At 31.8% G+C, this 19,822-nt stretch overlaps 1 protein-coding gene across 2 annotated transcripts in view; it reads right to left on the bottom strand.

Moving 5' to 3' along the window:
• The window catches only part of LOC126878965 (neuroguidin), a 192,656-nt gene that overhangs the window by 78,750 nt on the left and 94,084 nt on the right, over window positions 1-19,822 (bottom strand). For both annotated transcript variants that reach the window (XM_050641831.1, XM_050641830.1), the window contains exon 3: window positions 7,043-7,185. In XM_050641831.1, the coding sequence (XP_050497788.1) occupies window positions 7,043-7,185 (143 nt within the window). The remainder of the gene's footprint in view (window positions 1-7,042; window positions 7,186-19,822) is intronic.

Raw genomic sequence — 19,822 nt, forward strand, 5'->3', positions numbered from 1 at the left:
AAGGTTTTATTAATTTATGATTTTGATGGTATTATGTACCGGGTGTCCCAATAAGAATGGCTCTCGGCCATATATCAGGAACCGTTTATAGTAGAGCTTTGAAATAAAAAATTTTATAACAAAAGTTGCCTCAGGAAAAGTCTGGAAATTATTTTCATAATTGTGGGACCACCGCTAGAGGGCGTAATTGAATATCAAAAATTAAAAAATCTAAATTTTACAAAATTTTCCTAATGAAGGGGCACTGGAAATCCGATCGTCGTATTCTTCATAAAATTCTACGCATATTTGATTTACAAGTTTAGGTCTACCTTTGGAAATAAGAGGTGGGGGTGAGTGGGAATCTTGTTATGAAAAACTGGCTGTGAGTCCGGTTCTGCTTAATCAAATTTTGCAAACTTGGTCTTGTTGAAGACAGATCTTTTTCGTCAATGTAAAAGTTATGATTTCGAACCAACTTACTGAGTAATATGCCAGCTAGATGGCGTTATTTAATTTTTTTCAGAAATCTAGTGTTCCTTGGAAAATATTAAATACAAACATGCATTTTTAATACCATATTACAAAATTAGACAAAATTAGCAACAGAATAGCGAAAACCGCATGTTAATACCTTTTTTCTATCTCGAGATATCTTACAAAACGTGTAAATTTAAAAACATAACTGTTACTGTCACCGGTAAACGAAATTCATTAAAAGTAGTGTGCTATGGAAACAACAAAGAAAAATTTTCCAGCTGTCAACGTATATTAGGTCTTTTCAACGCTTCTCATTTGTTTCGAGCCTCGTTCATATCTCGTATATTAATATTATACACGGATTATACGGCATATGACAGAGGCTCGAAACAAATGAGAAGCGTTGAAAAGCCCTATTACAAAGAAATAAAAACAACTATTTAGTGCCCAAACGTTCAAATTTTTGCCCATCATTTTCGTTGCAAACATTTACTCTTTCAAGAGTAGATTGAACAGCAGTCTCAATTTCTGCTCTCGGTATGCTTTGAATGGCGTTTAGTATTCTCTGGATAATGTATTCTAGAGTAGTGTATGATGGGCAACAATTTGAATATTTAGGTCGTCACTAAGTAGTTCTTTTTGTTCTGTGTTATATTTAATTTTAGTAGTATTGTTTCTCTTTATATTGTTGTTTTAATTAATTATATTTTTATACGTTCACATATGGAAAATGTTATTTTGTTTTTTTCCACAGCACACTACTTTTCATTAACTTAGTTTACCGGTGATAGTAACAGTTATGTATAAAATTTAGACGTTTCTCGAGATATCTTGAGATAGAAAAAAGATATCGACATGCGGTTTGCGCTATTCTATTTCTAATTTAATCTAATTTTATAAAGTATGATTAAAAATGCATACTTGTATTTAATATTTTCCAAAGAAAACTAGATTTCTGAAAAAAATTAAATAACGCCTCCCAGCTGGCTTATTACTTATTAGGATGGTTCAAAATTATCACGCTTACATTGAAGAAAAAGATCTGTCTTCAACAAGACCCAGTTTTCAAAATTTGATTTAGCAGAACCGGACTTACAGCCATTTTTTCATAACAAGGTTCCCACTCACCCCCACCTCTTATTTCAAAGCTACAGTTAAACTTGTTAAATCAAATATGCGCAGAATTTGATGAAGAATATAATAATCGGATTTCCAGTGCCCCTTCATTAGGAAAATTTTGTAAAATTTAGATTTTTTTATTTTTGATATTCAATTACGCCCTCTAGCGGTTGACCCACAATTATGAAAATAATTTCCAGGCTTTTCCTGAGGCAACTTTTGTTATAAAATTTTTTATTTCAAAGCTCTACTATAAACGGTTCCTGAGATATGGCCGAGAGCCATTCTTATTGGTACATCCGGGCTGGGTCCAATTGTAAGTCCTTTAAATATTAATTAGACCTCCTAGGCGGCTCCATGGTATCATTTTGTTTACATTATTCCACCATTTGACCCAAGACGCCAAATGGTGTGATTTACATTATTTGGTGTTTTTAAAAATAAATAGTGTATGTGTGCCTACATTTTTATAATACGAAAATGAGAACCCGTTATATTATGAGTATTGTTTATTGACTACCTGTACTCATTCCACTACATATCATTATATAGGGTGTCCCAAAAGTAGCGGAACGGTCAAATATTTCGCGAACTAAACATCGGAACGAAAAACTGAAAAATACGTGTTCAATCATTTTTAAAAATCTATCCAATGACACCAAACACCAATCCCCACTACACCCCCTGGAGGCGAGGTTGGGGGTAACATTAAAATTTCAAATGGAAACCCCCAGTTTTTCTTGTAGATTTTAATTCGTTACGTAAAAGTAAGCAACTTTTATTCAAGACATTTTTTCGATCTGTGGATAGATGGCGCTATAATTGGGAAAAACGATTTATCCTGATACCATACGTAAATTATAGAAACGGTCTAGTATCTCACGAAATGCACTTCTAAATGAGAAACTAAAAAACGTGTTTTTAATTTTTTTCGAAAACCTTTCGAGTAACACCAAAAGTGACCCTCCAACCCACCCCCTGGAGGTGGGGTGGGGGTAACTTTAAAATCTTAAATAGCAACCCCCACTTTTTATTACAGATTCGGATCCGTCATGAAAAATTAAGCAACATTTATTCGAAACATTTTTTTAAATTTTTGATAGATGGCGCTAATAAATCGTATGTTTCCAATTAAAGCGCCATCTATTAACAATTCTAAAAAATGTTTCGACTAAATGTTGCTTAATTTTTCATGACGGATCCGAATCTGTAATAAAAAGTGGGGGTTGCTATTTAAGATTTTAAAGTTACCCCCACCCCACCTCCAGGGGGTGGGTTGGAGGGTCACTTTTGGTGTTACTCGAAAGGTTTTCGAAAAAAATTAAAAACACGTTTTTTAGTTTCTCATTTAGAAGTGCATTTCGTGAGATACTAGACCGTTTCTATAATTTACGTATGGTATCAGGATAAATCGTTTTTCCCAATTATAGCGCCATCTATCCACAGATCGAAAAAATGTCTTGAATAAAAGTTGCTTACTTTTACGTAACGAATTAAAATCTACAAGAAAAACTGGGGGTTTCTATTTAAGATTTTAAAGTTACCCCTCACCCCACCCCCAGGGGGTGTATGGGGGTTGGTGTTTGATGTCATTGGATAGATTTTTGAAAATGATTGAACACGTATTTTTTAGTTTTTCGATCCGATGTTTAGTTCGCGAAATATTCGACCGTTCCACTACTTTTGGAACACCTTGTATATGTATCTATATATGTACATATTTAGATTTACGTTACAGTTTACAGTTTAAGTACAATAAACACATATATTAAATATTATGTGTAATATGTTATAACATATTATAGGTATATATTAAGTTACACATTTTTGCATCAAAAACTCACAACGAGCTGACTGTTGCTACCAGTGTAATATCGTTTATAGCAACCTGTTCGTTGTAACATATATATAACCGCTTACAGAGAACACTGGCTACAGCGTACAAAAACCACCAGTCCCCTGAAGTTCGCTATAAACGGTTGTGACTGTATTCAAATTTTTAAGAACCCTGAAATTAATAAGCAGGTTTTTAAAGCACTTTTAATAATAAATCATTTAAGTTATTGAATAAATACCTACTAATTTTAAAAATAATCAGTTATTATTAACTGCGTTACAAGGACTCACTTACTAATCACAACAAAAATATAGGTCCGTATTAACAACAAAATACAAAGTAAGTGTGACCTTGAAAAAACACCCTGTATATTGAAATTTTTAAAGTACGTTTGCAGACCTGAAGAGATCACGAAAAATTAAGTTTAATGTCCAGCTTTAATACTTTGTGCAGACAATTTAATGACATTACTTTTGAAATTATACCGAAATTTTTATTATGAGTTCCCATAGTTCTTAAAAATTTCGACATAATTTCAAAATTAAATTCATTAAATTGTCTGGTCAAAAATTGAAGCGAACGATTAAACTTAGTTTTTTGTACTCTTTTCATATCTATGTGCAAACGGATTTTGAAAATTTCAATATACAGGGTGTTGTTTCAAGGTTACAATTACTTTACATTGTTTTACAAGTGGGTGGTTCGAATGTCGTAAATAAGTATTGATTATTTTTAAAATGGGTATTTATTTAATAACTTTAATAATTTATTGTTAAAAGTGCTTTAAAAATCTGCTTTTTAATTTCAGTGTTCTTAAAAGTATCAACATATTTAATTTCAAAATTAAAGTCATTAAATTTCCTTCACAACAAATTAAAGCAACCCGATAAACTCAGATTTTTATGGTATTTTCAAGTGTTCAAACAAATTTTGAAAATTTCAATATACAGGGTATTGTTTCAAGACCATAATTACTATATGTTTTTTTAATCCGGACCTGGATTTTTCTTGTGATTAATAATTGGGTCGTTCCAATTTGGTAAATAAGTATTGATTAATTTTTAAATGAGTGTTTATTCAATAGCTTTAATAATTTATAATTAAAAGTTAATAATACCTCCTTTTTAATGTCCAGAGTTCTTAAAAAATTCAATATAATTTCAAGATTAAAGTCATAAAATTGTCTGGCCGAAAAATTGAAGCGAACGATTAGACTTAGTTTTTTGTGCTCTTTTCAAATATGCAAACAGATTTTTAGTATTTCAATATACAGGGTGTTGTTTTAAGATCACAATTACTTTATAATTTTTTGTTAATCCGGACCTAGATTTTTCTTGTGATTAGTATGCCGGTCGTTTGGCTTTTGGATGATACACATGTGTACCAAATATCAAAAAAATATACAGGGAGGTTCTAAAGTTATGGCTTAAGAAAGAAATTGGCAAAATTGATAAAACGCCCTGTAACTCGGTTATAAAAGTCGGTAGGGCAAAAAATGTAGTATACCTAGAACCACCTCGGTAACCTCTATTCACAATTAAAGTATTTCCGTTTCCCAATGAAACACCCTGTATAAGGACAAATTGTAAATATTACAAAATAAAAAAAAAACAAAAAAAAAAATAATATTACGGTAAAATAATTAGGCTGTATCGTTTTATAAATAAGTAGATTAAATATAAATTTTTGGTAAATATTTAGGATGCATTTATTTTGTTAATATAGAGTCCTGTTTTTTTACATTTATTTTGCTCCAAATATTTATTACTTGTGAATAAATATTTTTTTCTATAAGAGTTTTCTAGCATTTCATTATTTTATGCAAATTCTTCAGGTAGATCGCACCCTCGAGGTAGTACTATAGTAACACCAGGTAATCTTCATCCTCCGAAGATGACATTTTTACTACTGCTGACACCGAATGCCCATTTGTTTGCACTCTATTAGTGTAATAAATATCAAAATAACGGGTCGGGGTCGGACATATCTCTAGTCACCAAACCATTGCCACGCCATTAGGGTGGCACCTTGGTGGGCGCCTTGCCTTGCATTTTCAGACTAGGTAAAATGGGTTAAATTGTCCTAAAATTATCAGTAGTAATTGCACGAGAGCTCTAAAATTATCGATTTGTTTCCCGAGTGACAATTTGACCGTTTTAGGAGACACAATTTGACACAGTGGAGTGAAATTATGTCACAATGTCACGGGGGCAACAGGTCGATAATAATTTTAGACATCGAGTGTAATTCGCCGAGGTTATTTCATGAATACAACTGGCTTTTTAAATCATTTTAAGTAATATTTTATTGATATCTTCACCTGAATATTTGCTGAAACTGTTTCTTGGTGTTCTCTGTGACGAGTTGGAAAACATTAATTGTCATTAATGTCACTGAATGTTCATTTTTGCGTAGTAATGAAGAGCATCTGACGTAATGCTTGACGACGGGATATTATCAAAAATTATCGGGTATAATATCACAAGAGAGTGAGAATAAATTGAAAATAATGCGACAGTTTTTCGAAAATTTGTTGTCTGGCAATAGACACGAGAGCCCGCAGGGCTCGAGTGGCTATTGCCCAATGACAACAAATTTGAGTAAAAATGAAGCATTATTTTCTTATTTATTCTTACTGTCGTGTGATATTCGTAACATTATTTTTTAATACGTATATTATGGATATTTTCTTAAATGTGACAGTTGTCAAAACTAGGAAACTGGTTGCCATTAAACAGAAACAATCTACTTAAAAAAATTCTATCGGTAATTTTCTACAGTAGATAATTCTCAGTATAATTTTAATCTGATTGGACAGAATTAAACACGTGATCAAATATCTTACTATACGATTGGAAGTTAAAATCATTAAAAAATAATCGCTGTAATTTTTATTTCTGTATATTGGTCAGAATATCCCATGAATGAAATAATCAGGAATATCCGGTCTTCGTTTGGCAGGAGAGTTTCTGGACACCCTATATATTCCAAAAAATCATGATTTAAAAGTAAAAATCGACCTGTTTCGGAATTTTTCCTTAAGAGACCACATCAGCGCGCGGAAAGTGCGTTCCAAGATTGCAGCTTTAATTTTGAATATTTTGTCGAGATATTTGTCATACATATTCGTAATATAGTAAAGAAAGGCGGTACAGAGCCCAATTTGAAAAATGTGTTAGTATGTGGAAATTACCCCTTAATTAAATAAAATATTAAAAAACGAGTCTGTACCGCCATTAAAAAAAAACAAAAATACACTTTCTTCAAATAAACTTTTTTATCCCATATATTTTGTGTCACATTGGAATTACTAAAAATCGATTATCTATAACAAGAAATCGAACGTGACTGACTTGGTAACATTTAGCGCACCTATGAGTATAATAATTATTGTTATCACAATATTCTGCCTTCGTTTTGATTGTATAGTTTCACTGTCACTGTCGTACTACCGACGCAGTGTTTAAAGTTGGCGGAACTTGGCGGAAAAGAATATTGATGATGCGCTGATGTAGCTTCTTAAAGTCGCCGCCTTAAGAAATAACCAATTTACTCGAAACATTTGCACCATACTGTATGTGTTGATAAATATTGGTATATTTTGAAGATATCATTAAAAATACGTACTTGCTGAGCTCTACTACTCTGAGAAACTTCTAAGGGTGTATCAAGGTATTCTTCACGAAGGTCTTGCATAATAGCACTGGAAATAACATTTTTTTTTGATCTCTCTTGAAGAGTCTTTGCTCTTTGTTGAGAAGTTTCATCACCTGAAAATAATTATTATAAAGTAACATGTAAATAGTCCGTGGACATTTTTTATTGACGTTAATTATAAATATTTTAAGATCTATAATAGGTGGAGTAAAGCTACTGCTAAAGTCAGGGAATCAAATTTTTCAGTCGATAGCCTTGAGGTTCGCATTGAATGATAGTTGCCATCTGAGTCCGCTGTGAATTTAGGAGATAACTTTAAATAAGTATGACATATACTAGTGTGCTTAAGTTTAAAAAGCGAAATCAATATTATAAAAGTATGCGATGGTTCAATACACCAATTAACTCCCAAGATAAGATTCACTTAACAAACAAATGAGGACGATTTATCACTTAAATGAAAAAAGTGACTAAGTTTGGGCTTTCATTCAACCAACAAACGATTTGAAGAACTATTTAACGCTCTTATGTTTAATCTGAGGCTCACTACGCAATCAAATTAAACTATGTCAAAATATTCAAAACGATATGTAAAATTTATGTATTATTTATTTATTTATTTAAATTATCTCAATATTACATTATTTCATCAAAAAACTAGTAGTATTTACTTATGGAAACGCACTAGATAAATTTGCAGCGGGATAAACAAGCACAAAAATATCGTATAATTCTGTAAAATCAAGGCATGATTAATTTGACTGAAGTTACTGATGTCCGTTCTCTTATTCAATTCATTAGGGTGTTTTAGTATGTAAAACATTTCCAAAAACTGTATTTTGGTTTAGTTATGTTCATTGTAAATGATCTTAATGCCATCAAAGTCCACCTTATGCTTCGAATTAATTGCATGTTGAGCAAGGTCACAAAAATGCTTAGACAAATTAATTTCACTCCGGTGGGAGGTTAGTCTAACTTTAATAAACGCGTCCAGTCTGCCCTATATAACATGAGCTACAAGCAGCACAAGGGATGTGATAAATAACATTAACTTCTTCCAGAGGGGATAGGGGTGTTTTAGTTTTAGAGAACATATTTCCAACTGTTTTAGATTCCTCATAGCAATTCTTACAGGAATATATGCAATTTATTGTTTTTCAGTAACCTGAGGGAATTATGGTAAATACGAATAGTGAGTAGAATCTGAGTTGGTCACCATTACGTATTCATTTAAGGAAGAGCCATAACTACGAGAGAAAAGATCTTTATTTATAACGGAAGAAGGTAGGAATTCTAACCAAAATACTTCTGAGTAACAGAAGGGATTCCCTTCGATTAACTGTATGTGTTAACCTATAGTCAAAAGCCTGTAGTTTAAAGCTTGAATAAGATTTATTTTATATTTAAATGGATGACAAGACTGTTTCTTTTTTTGCTTTGGCATAAACCAACTAGCCAGACTTATTTTTTATTTATTGGGACCGTGCAAGTTCGGCAAAGCTACACCTGGTTTCTACGCTCAGCAACATTATTCGCGCTTTTAATTATATTGGCCAATTATATTAGTCCTGGTTACTGGATAATTTTCAATGCCATAGTCCAAAAAATAATAAGAAGAAAAAATAAGATTCAGGTTATGTTCTTAAAACGTAAACAATTGTATGTAGTAAATAAAATTAGTTATTAAAATGCAGTACTGCAAGCAAAATACAATTAATTAAATTTACCTTTATATAATAATTGCATATTATATCAATATTGTGGAGCAATATATAATGTTTCTTATTCAATGACAGTAGGTATGAAATATACGTCAATTTGACAATTTCAATTGACAATATGAATTATTTAAGAAAGTTGCAATATTGCAAGTACTTGCACACCGCGAATAAATTATAAAAAGAGCATTTATGATCCAATAAAAATAAATTGATTGTTCAAATTCTCACACCCTAGGGTGTTTCTGTTTAGTGCAATTTTTTATATATATTTTTTTATTTTTCAATTATATTTTATGGTTTTTATTGCTTTATTTATGTAGTCTTTTGTTTAGTTTTAATTCCTGTTTTGTCATTGTTTTTTTTTTTTATCTGTTTATCTTTATTTTTTTATGTTAATTTTTCGTGAACACACTTACAATAATATTTTGCTTCGCAGAATTGCTTCCACTTGTGTTAGTTTTTTACAATTTTATTTTGCAACGAATTAAATGATTATACATTATACACTGGCGGGCAAAAAATTTAGGTCACTAGGGGAATTATACACGTTGGGTGCCTTGAATTTCCTAAACCTGTTGTCCGATTTGAGTGATTTTTTTAGTATCTTATAGCTTTATGATTTAAGAATCTCAATGTATTAATATTGTTGCTAGACAGATAAATGTCATTTTATACCGGGTGTAACAATCACACTATGTTTTTTCCCTAAAGTTAGGAACACTCTGTAGAATATTACAGCATAGATAAAATATTGAAATTAAAACCCAATTGTAGCCTGAGACTTTCTTAACATTTTCTTCTTTGATCCATTTGCTTATGTTGGATAATAAAAAAGTTAGGTACTTTAACAACTACCCATGTTGTTCATCAATACAGGGTCTTTCTAAATAAGTGCGACAAACTTTATGGGGTAATTTTGCATGAAAAAATAATTACTGTTTGCTTTATAAAGATATGTCCACAAATGCTTCGTTTTCGAGATACGGGATGTTGAATTTTTCTTACAAACTGACAGATTATATGTTGCTCTAAATCCGGTTGAGATATGCAAATGAAATTTGGTAGGTTTTAAGAGGTGGTTATTGCGCATTTTTTACGGGGTGCATACATCCCGTACGCACGCCAATGGTGAATATAAAATTCTTAATTGTATGTTTAAAAATGTTCAATAACTACCTCTTAAAACCCACCAAATTTCAGTTGCATATCTCAACCGGTTTTAGAGCAACAAATAAACCGTGAGTTTGTAAGAAAATATTCAACATCCCGTATCTCGGAAATGAAGCATTTGTGGACATAATATGTTTATAAAGCAAACGTTCATTATTTTTTCATGCAGAATTACCCCTTTCAGTTTGTCGCACTTATTTAGAAACACCCTGTATTGATGAAGAACGTGGCTAGTTGTTAAAGTACCTAACTTTTTATTATCCAACATAAGCAAAAGAAGAAAATGTTAAGAAAGCCTAAGGCTACAATTGGGTTTTAATTTCAATATTTTATCTATGCTATAATATTCCACAGAGTGTTCCGAACTTTAAGGAAAAAACACAGTATGATTGTTACACCCGGTATAAAATGACATTTACCTGTCTAGCAACAATATTAATACATTGAGATTCTTAAATAATAAAGCTATAAGATACTAAAAAATCACTCAAATCGGACAACAGGTTTAGGAAATTCAAGGCATCAAACCTGTATAATTCCCCTAGTGACCTAAATTTTTTCCAGTGTACAATTTAGATTAGTTGGCAAACAGAATTTGAGCTTTACCATATCTTCGAAAAATGATTTAATGTTCTTATTTCTTGAACATTCTAGGATTAGATGGTTCATATCAACTACTTCTCCGCATAGACAATATGGGTTTTCATCCAGTCATATTTTATATTGGTACAAAGGAGTCATAGCACGATTAGATCTTATTCTGTTTATTGCAACAATGCAGTTTCGTTTTGTTAATCCATGAAACCAGCTTTTCGATGGTATGTTATTTTGGTGACCGACATAATTAAGCCCTGTCACTGATGAATTATATTCCTGCTGCAACAATTGTTTTAAATGTGATGTAAACTTGGAGGTAAGATATGTAGGCGGAACAATATTGGTGGTTACATCGTATCCTGTGTCAGTGGCTGATTTGGCAAGTGTATCCACTACACTACATGATTACCTTTTATTCCTAAGTGTCTTTTAATCCACACTACAGTTATTGTTTTCCTTTGTTTTGTTACTTCAAAGTTTAGTTTTAACATTTCTGCCTCTATGCTAGTAAGGTTTTTCGATTATTTCAGGTTTGTTATTCGATCAACTGCACTTTTACTGTCAGTGAATATAACATGATTCTGTGTGTTTCTGGACTGGACGTATTTAAATGCTTTTGCTATGGCAACTGTTTCAGCGGTGTATATGGAACACTAATCTGGTAGCTTGAACTTGTAATATTGGGAAGAGTTTGCATCATAAAAGGCACAGCCTACTTTTCCATTCAACTTGGATCCGTCAGTATATATGTATTAGTGCTCAGGCCATCTTCCATTATACTTTGGGCCAATTAGCAAAATACATGGAAAAGTTATTTACCAGCAATTTTATTGCTTGAATCGAATCTCATGATTATATATAGTAATTAATAATATAGGTATGTAAAGTCCGCAGATAGTGTGCTGTGTGCTACTTTTTTTATAAACAAAATGGCGCCCAAAATCGTGTTTTTTTTTTCAATTATTGCTCTATAACTCCAAAGATTTTAACTTTACACCAAAAGCAGTCAAATAAAAATTCACCGTAATTAAATTCTGCATAGAGACATGTTTTTCCCGATTTACTTCGACGAAAATTATCCTCGGAAAATGCGGGTTTTTCCAACAAAATCTTTAATTTTCAACTAAAATTTTAGGTAAGAATTATTTATCAATAATTAAATAACTTGCTAACATAAAAGCCCTTTTGGTACATATATTATTTCCAGAGGCCGACGGAAATTGAATGAACAGTTTAGAAACTATATATATATATATATATATATATATATATATATATATATTGATGCACGTTAAGTTGTGACTTCCGGTATACAGAAGAGGCTGTCCGACTTCCACCTTTTCTACTAGGAATTATTTTTTAAAAATTGTGTATTTGGTAAAAGGGGGGCTAATAAAATGGGTCTACCTATTGAGGGGAAAGGATTTACCAAAATAAATTTTGTATATATATACGTATATACCGAAGCGTACAGCATACGTTATGGCTTCCATATATAGGGTAGTTCAAGGTGCGTTGTCACTTCCAGCGGTGTTGTCATATTTTGGAAGTCACAACGACTCGTCTGCTGATTTACCTCTTACTTTAAGCGTAATGTGTGATCTTTTGAAACTTTTACGCTGAATACAGTTGTGAATGCAGTTCTATGTTTTAAAGTTGTCTATTTAAATTAAAAGATTGATATTCTTTTGATTAAACAGGTTTACAAAAAAAATACATTTCGGAATATTTGACGAAACCATATGACTAGGGGGTTTTTGGGGTCGCTGGTCACGAATCCGGGGTCTGCTGACCTCTATCACGTCAGGTAATCTCAAGGTCAAATCAAGATAAACCGACAGTCGCTCTGAAAAAGTATATTAGGGGGTTTTTGTGGTCGCTGATGACGAATTTGTGTCCGCTGACCTCTATCACGTCTAGCTCAAGGTCATTTCGAGGTCAAATCAAGATAAATGGACACGATCGCTCTGAAAAAGTATATTAGGGGGTTTTTGGGGTCGCTGATCACAAAACTGGGGTCCGTTGAGCTCAACCGCGACAGGTAAAGGTCATTTCAAGGTCAAATCAGTTTTGTGGACTTGTCCTGATTTGGCCTTGAAATGACCATTACCTTACGTGGTAGAGCTCAACGGACCGCAGTTTTCATGATCAGTGACTCCAAAACCCCTATATTTTCAGAGCGATTGTGTCGATTTATGTTTATTTTGACCTTGAACTAGACGTGATAGAGGTCAGCGGACTAATGATTCGTCATCAGCGACACCAAAAACGCCCTAATATACTTTCTCAGAGCGACTGTCGATTTATCTTGATTTGACCTTGAAATGACCTTTACCTGGCGTGAAAGAGGTGAGCGGACCCCGGATTCGTGATCAGCCACCCCAAAAACCTCCTTGTTACATGGTTTCGTCATATAGTCCGAAATTTAGTTTTTTTTGGTAAACCTGTATTATTTATGATATGATTGATATTTATTTTACAAATACTAATATTTTATTATTGCTGCAAAATGGATTTTTTGGAATTAATTAAAAAAGTGTTATTAGTAAGTAATTTATTTATGAAAATTATATCAAAAATTTTAATAAATAAATTTGAACTTATAGGAAATTTTAATATTTATTATTTTTCTTGATTAAATTTTGAATTTTAGATTTTATTACAGGCACCGTCCTTTTAATTTTTGATGTACCAATAATAATGTGTAATAAGAAAATTAAATGGCTAAATACACCAGGTGGGGTTGAGCTGCTAAAAAGCTATCTAGGTCCATCTTTTTAGAGCAGATTAGTCCCAGTCTGCTACTCGATACTATTGACTGTGCTTCTCCAGTTCTTTCTATCCTCTGTCTTTTTCTGCTAGTCTCTAATTCCTGCCCTATATAAATTTTCCTTTACTTCCTGTAACCATTTATTCTAGTTCCTCCGCGTCTCCTTCTAACTCCGGGTTTCCATTGTAAAATTGAGTTTATAGTTGTTACGCTACCTGCTCTCCATATATGCCCCAACCATCTAACACTGTGCTGAAATCTGAAAATCTGGAATAATATCTACCCGGGTGGAAACATTTTTTTTAATATATGAAAATAGTTATTTATGAAACAGTTCGTGAAGTATGCTTTTTACGAATGCACGTGATGTTTAGAGCACAAGCGACAACGGAGCGAGTGCTATACATCGCTTAAGTTCGCAAAAAGTACTTCACGCACAGTTTCATACAATATTTTATCTACGATAAACAAATAAAAAAACTGTAACTCTTCATCACTGGAATTCATTCCTATTCTACAATTTTTAGAACTTATTTAAACATTCTAATTTCTTTCAAACCACAAAACTGTCAAATTTTTTTTTGTAATTTATTGCTCATTATGTCATCACCATGACAACGCGAAAGTTAAGGATATTTGATTATATGAAAGTGTGTCAAAAACAGTGCGAAAAAGTAAATCCCGTTTAAAATACATTGTTACTTCACGCACACGTTATCCATTAAATAGATCGATGCAGATCGGCCTTATATCGGATCCTCTACTATTAGTCCGTTCGCTGACGGTAAAATATTGCAAAACCCATAAATTTTATAAAACCGCTTAGATCAGGGGTGGGCAATTACTTTTAAGCGCGGGCCAAAATGAAAGTTTCAAAATGTCTCTCGGGCCGGAGGACTATACCGGATATGTACGCTGTGCCCACGCGAATTTTTTTGGTGTAGTTTATTCCCTGCCCAAGAAATAAATACTATAAGTATTATTTTAAAGCATTTGGACAAAGAAATTTGACTGTTAATAATTAGAAAATGGTAATAATAAATTGTCCTACTTGGGAATACATGCGAAAAACTTGTGCCCAGTAAAATATGTCACGTAATTGAAAAAAAAATGGTCATTATATTAAATCATAAGAAGATCCAGAAAAAGAACCAGATAAAAAATGAAGATATTGAGCAAGTGGACAAAATGAAATACTTACTTAGGAGTCTGGATTATGGAAGATTTAAATTCGAAATCATAAATTCGATCAAGAATAGAGCAATTGAGGGTAGACTTTTTGAAGATGAGGACATTTCTGAGTCACCAAAGACTCAATCTGCAAATCTGATATTAGTTGATAAAATGTTGTATATCCACTCTATTCTTTTTTATGGTGCCGAAGCTTGGATTGTTAATGCTGACTTAATGAGAAAGCCGGAAGCTTTTGAGATGTGGCTTTTTGGGAGAATTTAGAAAATACCGTGGACCGATCATATACGAACAAAATGATGTTGCACGAAATGGAAAGAGACAGAGAACTTTTGACCTTCATTAAAAGGAGACAGACAGCATATTTACGGCACATGCTCAGAAATGATATGTACGAGTTGTTCGAAGGAAAAAGGGGTCCTGGTAGACGACAAATATTCTGACTGAAAACATTTGAGACTGGACCGGGTTAAACACACAGACGCTTTTACGAGAAGCAGAAAATAGAGACGAATTTGCAATGGTGTTTTAGCCAACCTAGTGGAGTCGGCGTTAGAAGAATAATAATAAATTAATGGTAATTAAATAAATCAGTTATTGAAAGATTTTATTTTCTTATTTATTTATATTTTAACGATACAAATTAATTTATATTGATACATATTTTGTAAATATACCTAATATTAAATAAAATTATAAAAAAAAAGACAAACATTAAACGTTAAAATTAATAGAATACTCATTATAAGTATAACTTCTATAATAGTTAATGCGAAACGTGAAATCGCGAATGTTCATGTGATATTATTTCTTCAAAATTGGGATCCAAATCACCTGTAGCAATCCTTAATACCGAGTGTAGATATTCGTCAGTAATTTGTGATCGATATTTATTTTTCGTGGAAACCATCAACGAAAAAGTTCTTTCACAAATATATGTCGAACCAAATAAAACTAGGTATTTTTGAACATAGTTTAAAAAATGTTTAAAATGTTCTGTATTCAAAGCACCGTAGAAAGCACTCAATTCGTTTGATTGAACATTTTCTTTTAATAAATTATTTGCCTGTAAGTCAATTAATTCTAGCTGAATTTCAACAGGAGCTTCTTGCACATCGAAATTGAAAGGTTGACTAATTAATGACAAAGGTTTTTCAATAGCTTTGAAATCTTGAAATCTTCTTTGGAATTCAGTATGCAGGTCTTGTGTTACTGAACTATATTTAAGAAAATCAGAATTTTTCAATAATTCTCGTCGTGTTTGTAATGATAGGAAGTGGTTTAATATTTTTTTATTAAAGTTCTCAGCAAATAAGTTTAGTTTTATCATAAATGCTTTGACATTTGAGTGCATATTGAAAGCGAACTGGTTTTTCCCTTGTAAATTTACATTAAGTTCATTTAAATATTTTACAATATCTACAGAAAACGACAAATCGTTTAGCCATGCCTCATTTTGCAATTCAGGAAAATCATGTAGTTTTTCTTTTATCGACAAGAAGGATACTATTTCATCAAGCAAATATTGAAATCTGTCCAAAACTTTACCGATGCTAAGCCATCTCACCTCAGTGTAGTAAGGAATTTCGTAAAAGTCACTTTCAATTTCTTTCAAAAATTCAACAAACTGTCGATGATTTAAGGCACGTTCCCGGATAAAATTTACAACTTTTGTCACAACAGTAACGACGTGATTCAATTTTAAAACTTTTCTACATAACACTTCTTGAAGAATAATGCAGTGTAAAAATAATATGTCTTGTTCTGGCTGCAACTGTTTTACTTTGTCGCTGATTCGTTTTAGTAAGCCCACATTTTTCCCTGTTAAACTAGGACAGCCATCCGTAGTGATGCTTACTATTTTGTTCCAAGGGAAATTTACTTTAACTAAACACTCTTCAACAGCGTTAAAGAAGTCTTCACCGGTAGTTGTATCTTTCATTGGATGCACACTAAGAAGTTCCTCGCGAATTTCACATTTTTTGTTAATGCCCCGAATAAATATTAATAATTGACTTGTGTCAGTAATATCGCAGGACTCATCCAACGCCAGAGAACAATTATGTAAAATCAGCAATTATTGTTTTTAGCTGGTCGAGTAAATTTCCTGAAATATTTTCGATCCGTCGTACTATTGTTCTCCTTGACAGGCTTAAATTTTCAAAAATATGTTTTTTTTCAGGACAACATATCTCCGACACTTCTACCATGCACTGTTTAACAAATTCTGCTTCAGAAAAAGGTTTACATAACTTAGCAATTTTGTGTGCAATAACATAACTTGCTTGTGTGGTAGATTTCTCGATGTTACTTTGTTTGCTAAAAATATTTTGTTGTTTATTTAAGTTTTTTGCTAAGTTGTCTGCAGCATTTTTAAGTTCTTCTAAAGAAAACGATGCATATTTTGGATGTTTTGATGTAAAATGCCTCTTTAAATTATATTCCTTGAAAACAGCAATGGTTTAATGGCAAACTAAACAAATTGCTTTCTTACCAATGTTCGTAAAAAGGTATTTTTCTGTCCATGCTTCATTAAAATTTCTGCATTCCAAATCAACTTTTCTTTTTTTAGATTGTATCATTTTGCAAATGCTTACAAATAAATATTTTAATACAATAAAATAAAAACAATGTTTTCAAATTTTACTTACAAAAAATATGAGGAGTAATAGGAAATACGAGCAGTGCTAAATCAAAATAAACTTATACGCGTCTTTCGAAGTAGTTGTAAAACTTCGGCAAAAATCGGTAACAATGAATTTTATACTGAAGTAGGTATTCCAAACAACCATACTTAATTCAGATTTAATAAATAAAGAATCATATTATTGGGACCAAAGTGCTGAGGTATTTAGATCATAAACTGTCAGTGATATGGTTGAAATAGATACCCAAACACCGAGTGCTTGTCTTGAGACCTTGAGAGTTAAATACGATTATTAATACCGAATAAACAATTATGAATCTCCGGGGATTTCCCTATATTTTAAAAGAAATTTAAAGTAAATGGTTACAATTAAATAGTTTTTAAAAATATAGTTAGCTAAGGCTGTTCGTAATTATAATACTCTCTATTATTTATATATTTAATAATTTATGTGAACACTATGCAAACTATTACTGTTGATTTCAACAAAATCACATAAAAGGGATTAAAAAGATTAGGTACTTGCGGGGTTTTTCAACGGGCCGGACAAAGTAAGCGAAAGGGCCGGACCCGGCCCGCGGGCCGGCTTTTGCCCACCCCTGTGCTATAGCCTTATTCTTTAACTATATCGCTGTAATAACATTGTTTCTAGACAGGTAAATTATCATTGTATACTGGGCGTACCAATCAAACTGTTTTTTTTTTCAATTTTCACAACACCCTGTGGAATATTCTAGCCTTTATACAATATTGAAATTAAAACCCAACTATAGCCCCAGGTTTTCTTAACGTTCTGTTTGTTATTCATTCGCTTATGTTGGATAATAAAAAAGTTAGGGACTTTAACAACTAAACATGTTCTTTATCAATACATGGTGTTTCTAAATAAGTGCGACAAACTTTAAGGGGTAATTCTGCATGAAAAAATAATGATCGTTTACTTGATAAAGCTATGTCCGCAAATGCTTGCAAATATAAAATTCTTTTGCCAAACGATCATTATTTTTTCATGCAGAAATTACCCCTTAAAGTTTGTCGCACTTATATTTAGAAACACCTGTATCGATAAAGAACATGGCTAGTTGTTAAAGTCCTTAACTTTTTATTATCCAACGTAAGCGAATGAATAAAAAAACAGAATGTTAATAAAACCTGGAGCTATAGTTAGGCTTTGATTTAAATATTTTATAAAGGCTAGAATATTCCACAGGGTGTTGTGAAAATTGAGAAAAAAAACCCAGTTTGATTGGTACACCCGGTATACAATGAAAATTTACCTGTCTATCAACAATATTATCATAGCTATTTTGTTAAAGAATAAGGCTATAACATATTAAAAAAAATTACTTAAATCGGACAACAGGTTTGGGAGATACGAGACATCAAAAATTACCCATTTTTTTGGGGTGCCCGTTTTTCGTTCCGGTGAGTGTAGATTAAATTAGAAGTTCATTGTAAAAAAGGAAGTAAACAAAAACACGAGAAAAATGAATTTATATAAGTAAATAGGTAAGTAAATATTATAGAATAAAATAAGTACAGAAAATATATAATTATAGAGATATATAATCACTTATTGTACCTTCATTTAAGGCTAACTTTAAAAGTAAAGCAGATCTGCTATTATTCATGTTTAAAAACAAAAGGCACACAAAACACTAAGTACGATTAGGACCGCGAATCTACAACAGATAAATGTCTGGAAACCGTTACACAGGGTTGCCAAAAAACGGAAGTCACACCGAGCGGTGTGGTATACGGAAGACGCTACGCGTTGTGTACATAGCCTGTATAGTAGCACGGGAGCGACACTAGCGCTGGTGATATACCGTCGAACTAAAATCTGATCTTATGAGTATGTTAGATACGATATGACTTCCAGCGAAATTTTTAATATAAGCCTTCTGATACCATCTAGTAGCCAAATTCGTAAAAATATAGGCAAAACGTTGTGACTTCCGAAATCGGAAGTCATAACGGTATATATGAAGTAACAACGTATTACGAGAATCTACTTTGGAAGTCACATGGATACATGTATCAATATATATATATATATATATATATATATATATATATATATATATATATATATATATATATATATATATATATATATATATATATATATATATATATATATAAAAAGAATAATTTTGGGGAATGCAGTCAATGTGTTTTGGGCTGATTAGAAGTGAAACATTTTGAACTTTTGTCGAGCTTTCGGACAATTTATTTCCTTTATCAAGACAATCTAAAAATACAAATGTTTAAATTTAGATGAAAACTAGAAAAATAAAAATTATAAAAAATTTTACATTACTATCAGTTTTTTTTTTTTTACTAATAATTATAACTTCAAATTTACTTACATCTTTATATCATTATTTTATACACTGTTAACTAACTTCTTTCCCAATCTATCGAGTTATTAAAGTGGTCTAACTACATTTGATTAATGTCTTTTTGACATATTTCAAAATTAATTTACGTTTACAATTTATATTTTTTAGAAAGAATTTTTATGTTTTTTATAATTATGTTAGTTATTTTGTAAACCACGAGCAGTAAGTTTTTATTTTTCTAGTTTTCATCTAAATTTAAACATTTGTATTTTTAGATTGTCTTGATAAAGGAAATAAATTGTCCGAAAG

This window comes from Diabrotica virgifera, chromosome 1 (assembly GCF_917563875.1).
Source record: "Diabrotica virgifera virgifera chromosome 1, PGI_DIABVI_V3a".
In the NCBI taxonomy this organism is placed as follows: domain Eukaryota; kingdom Metazoa; phylum Arthropoda; class Insecta; order Coleoptera; family Chrysomelidae; genus Diabrotica; species Diabrotica virgifera.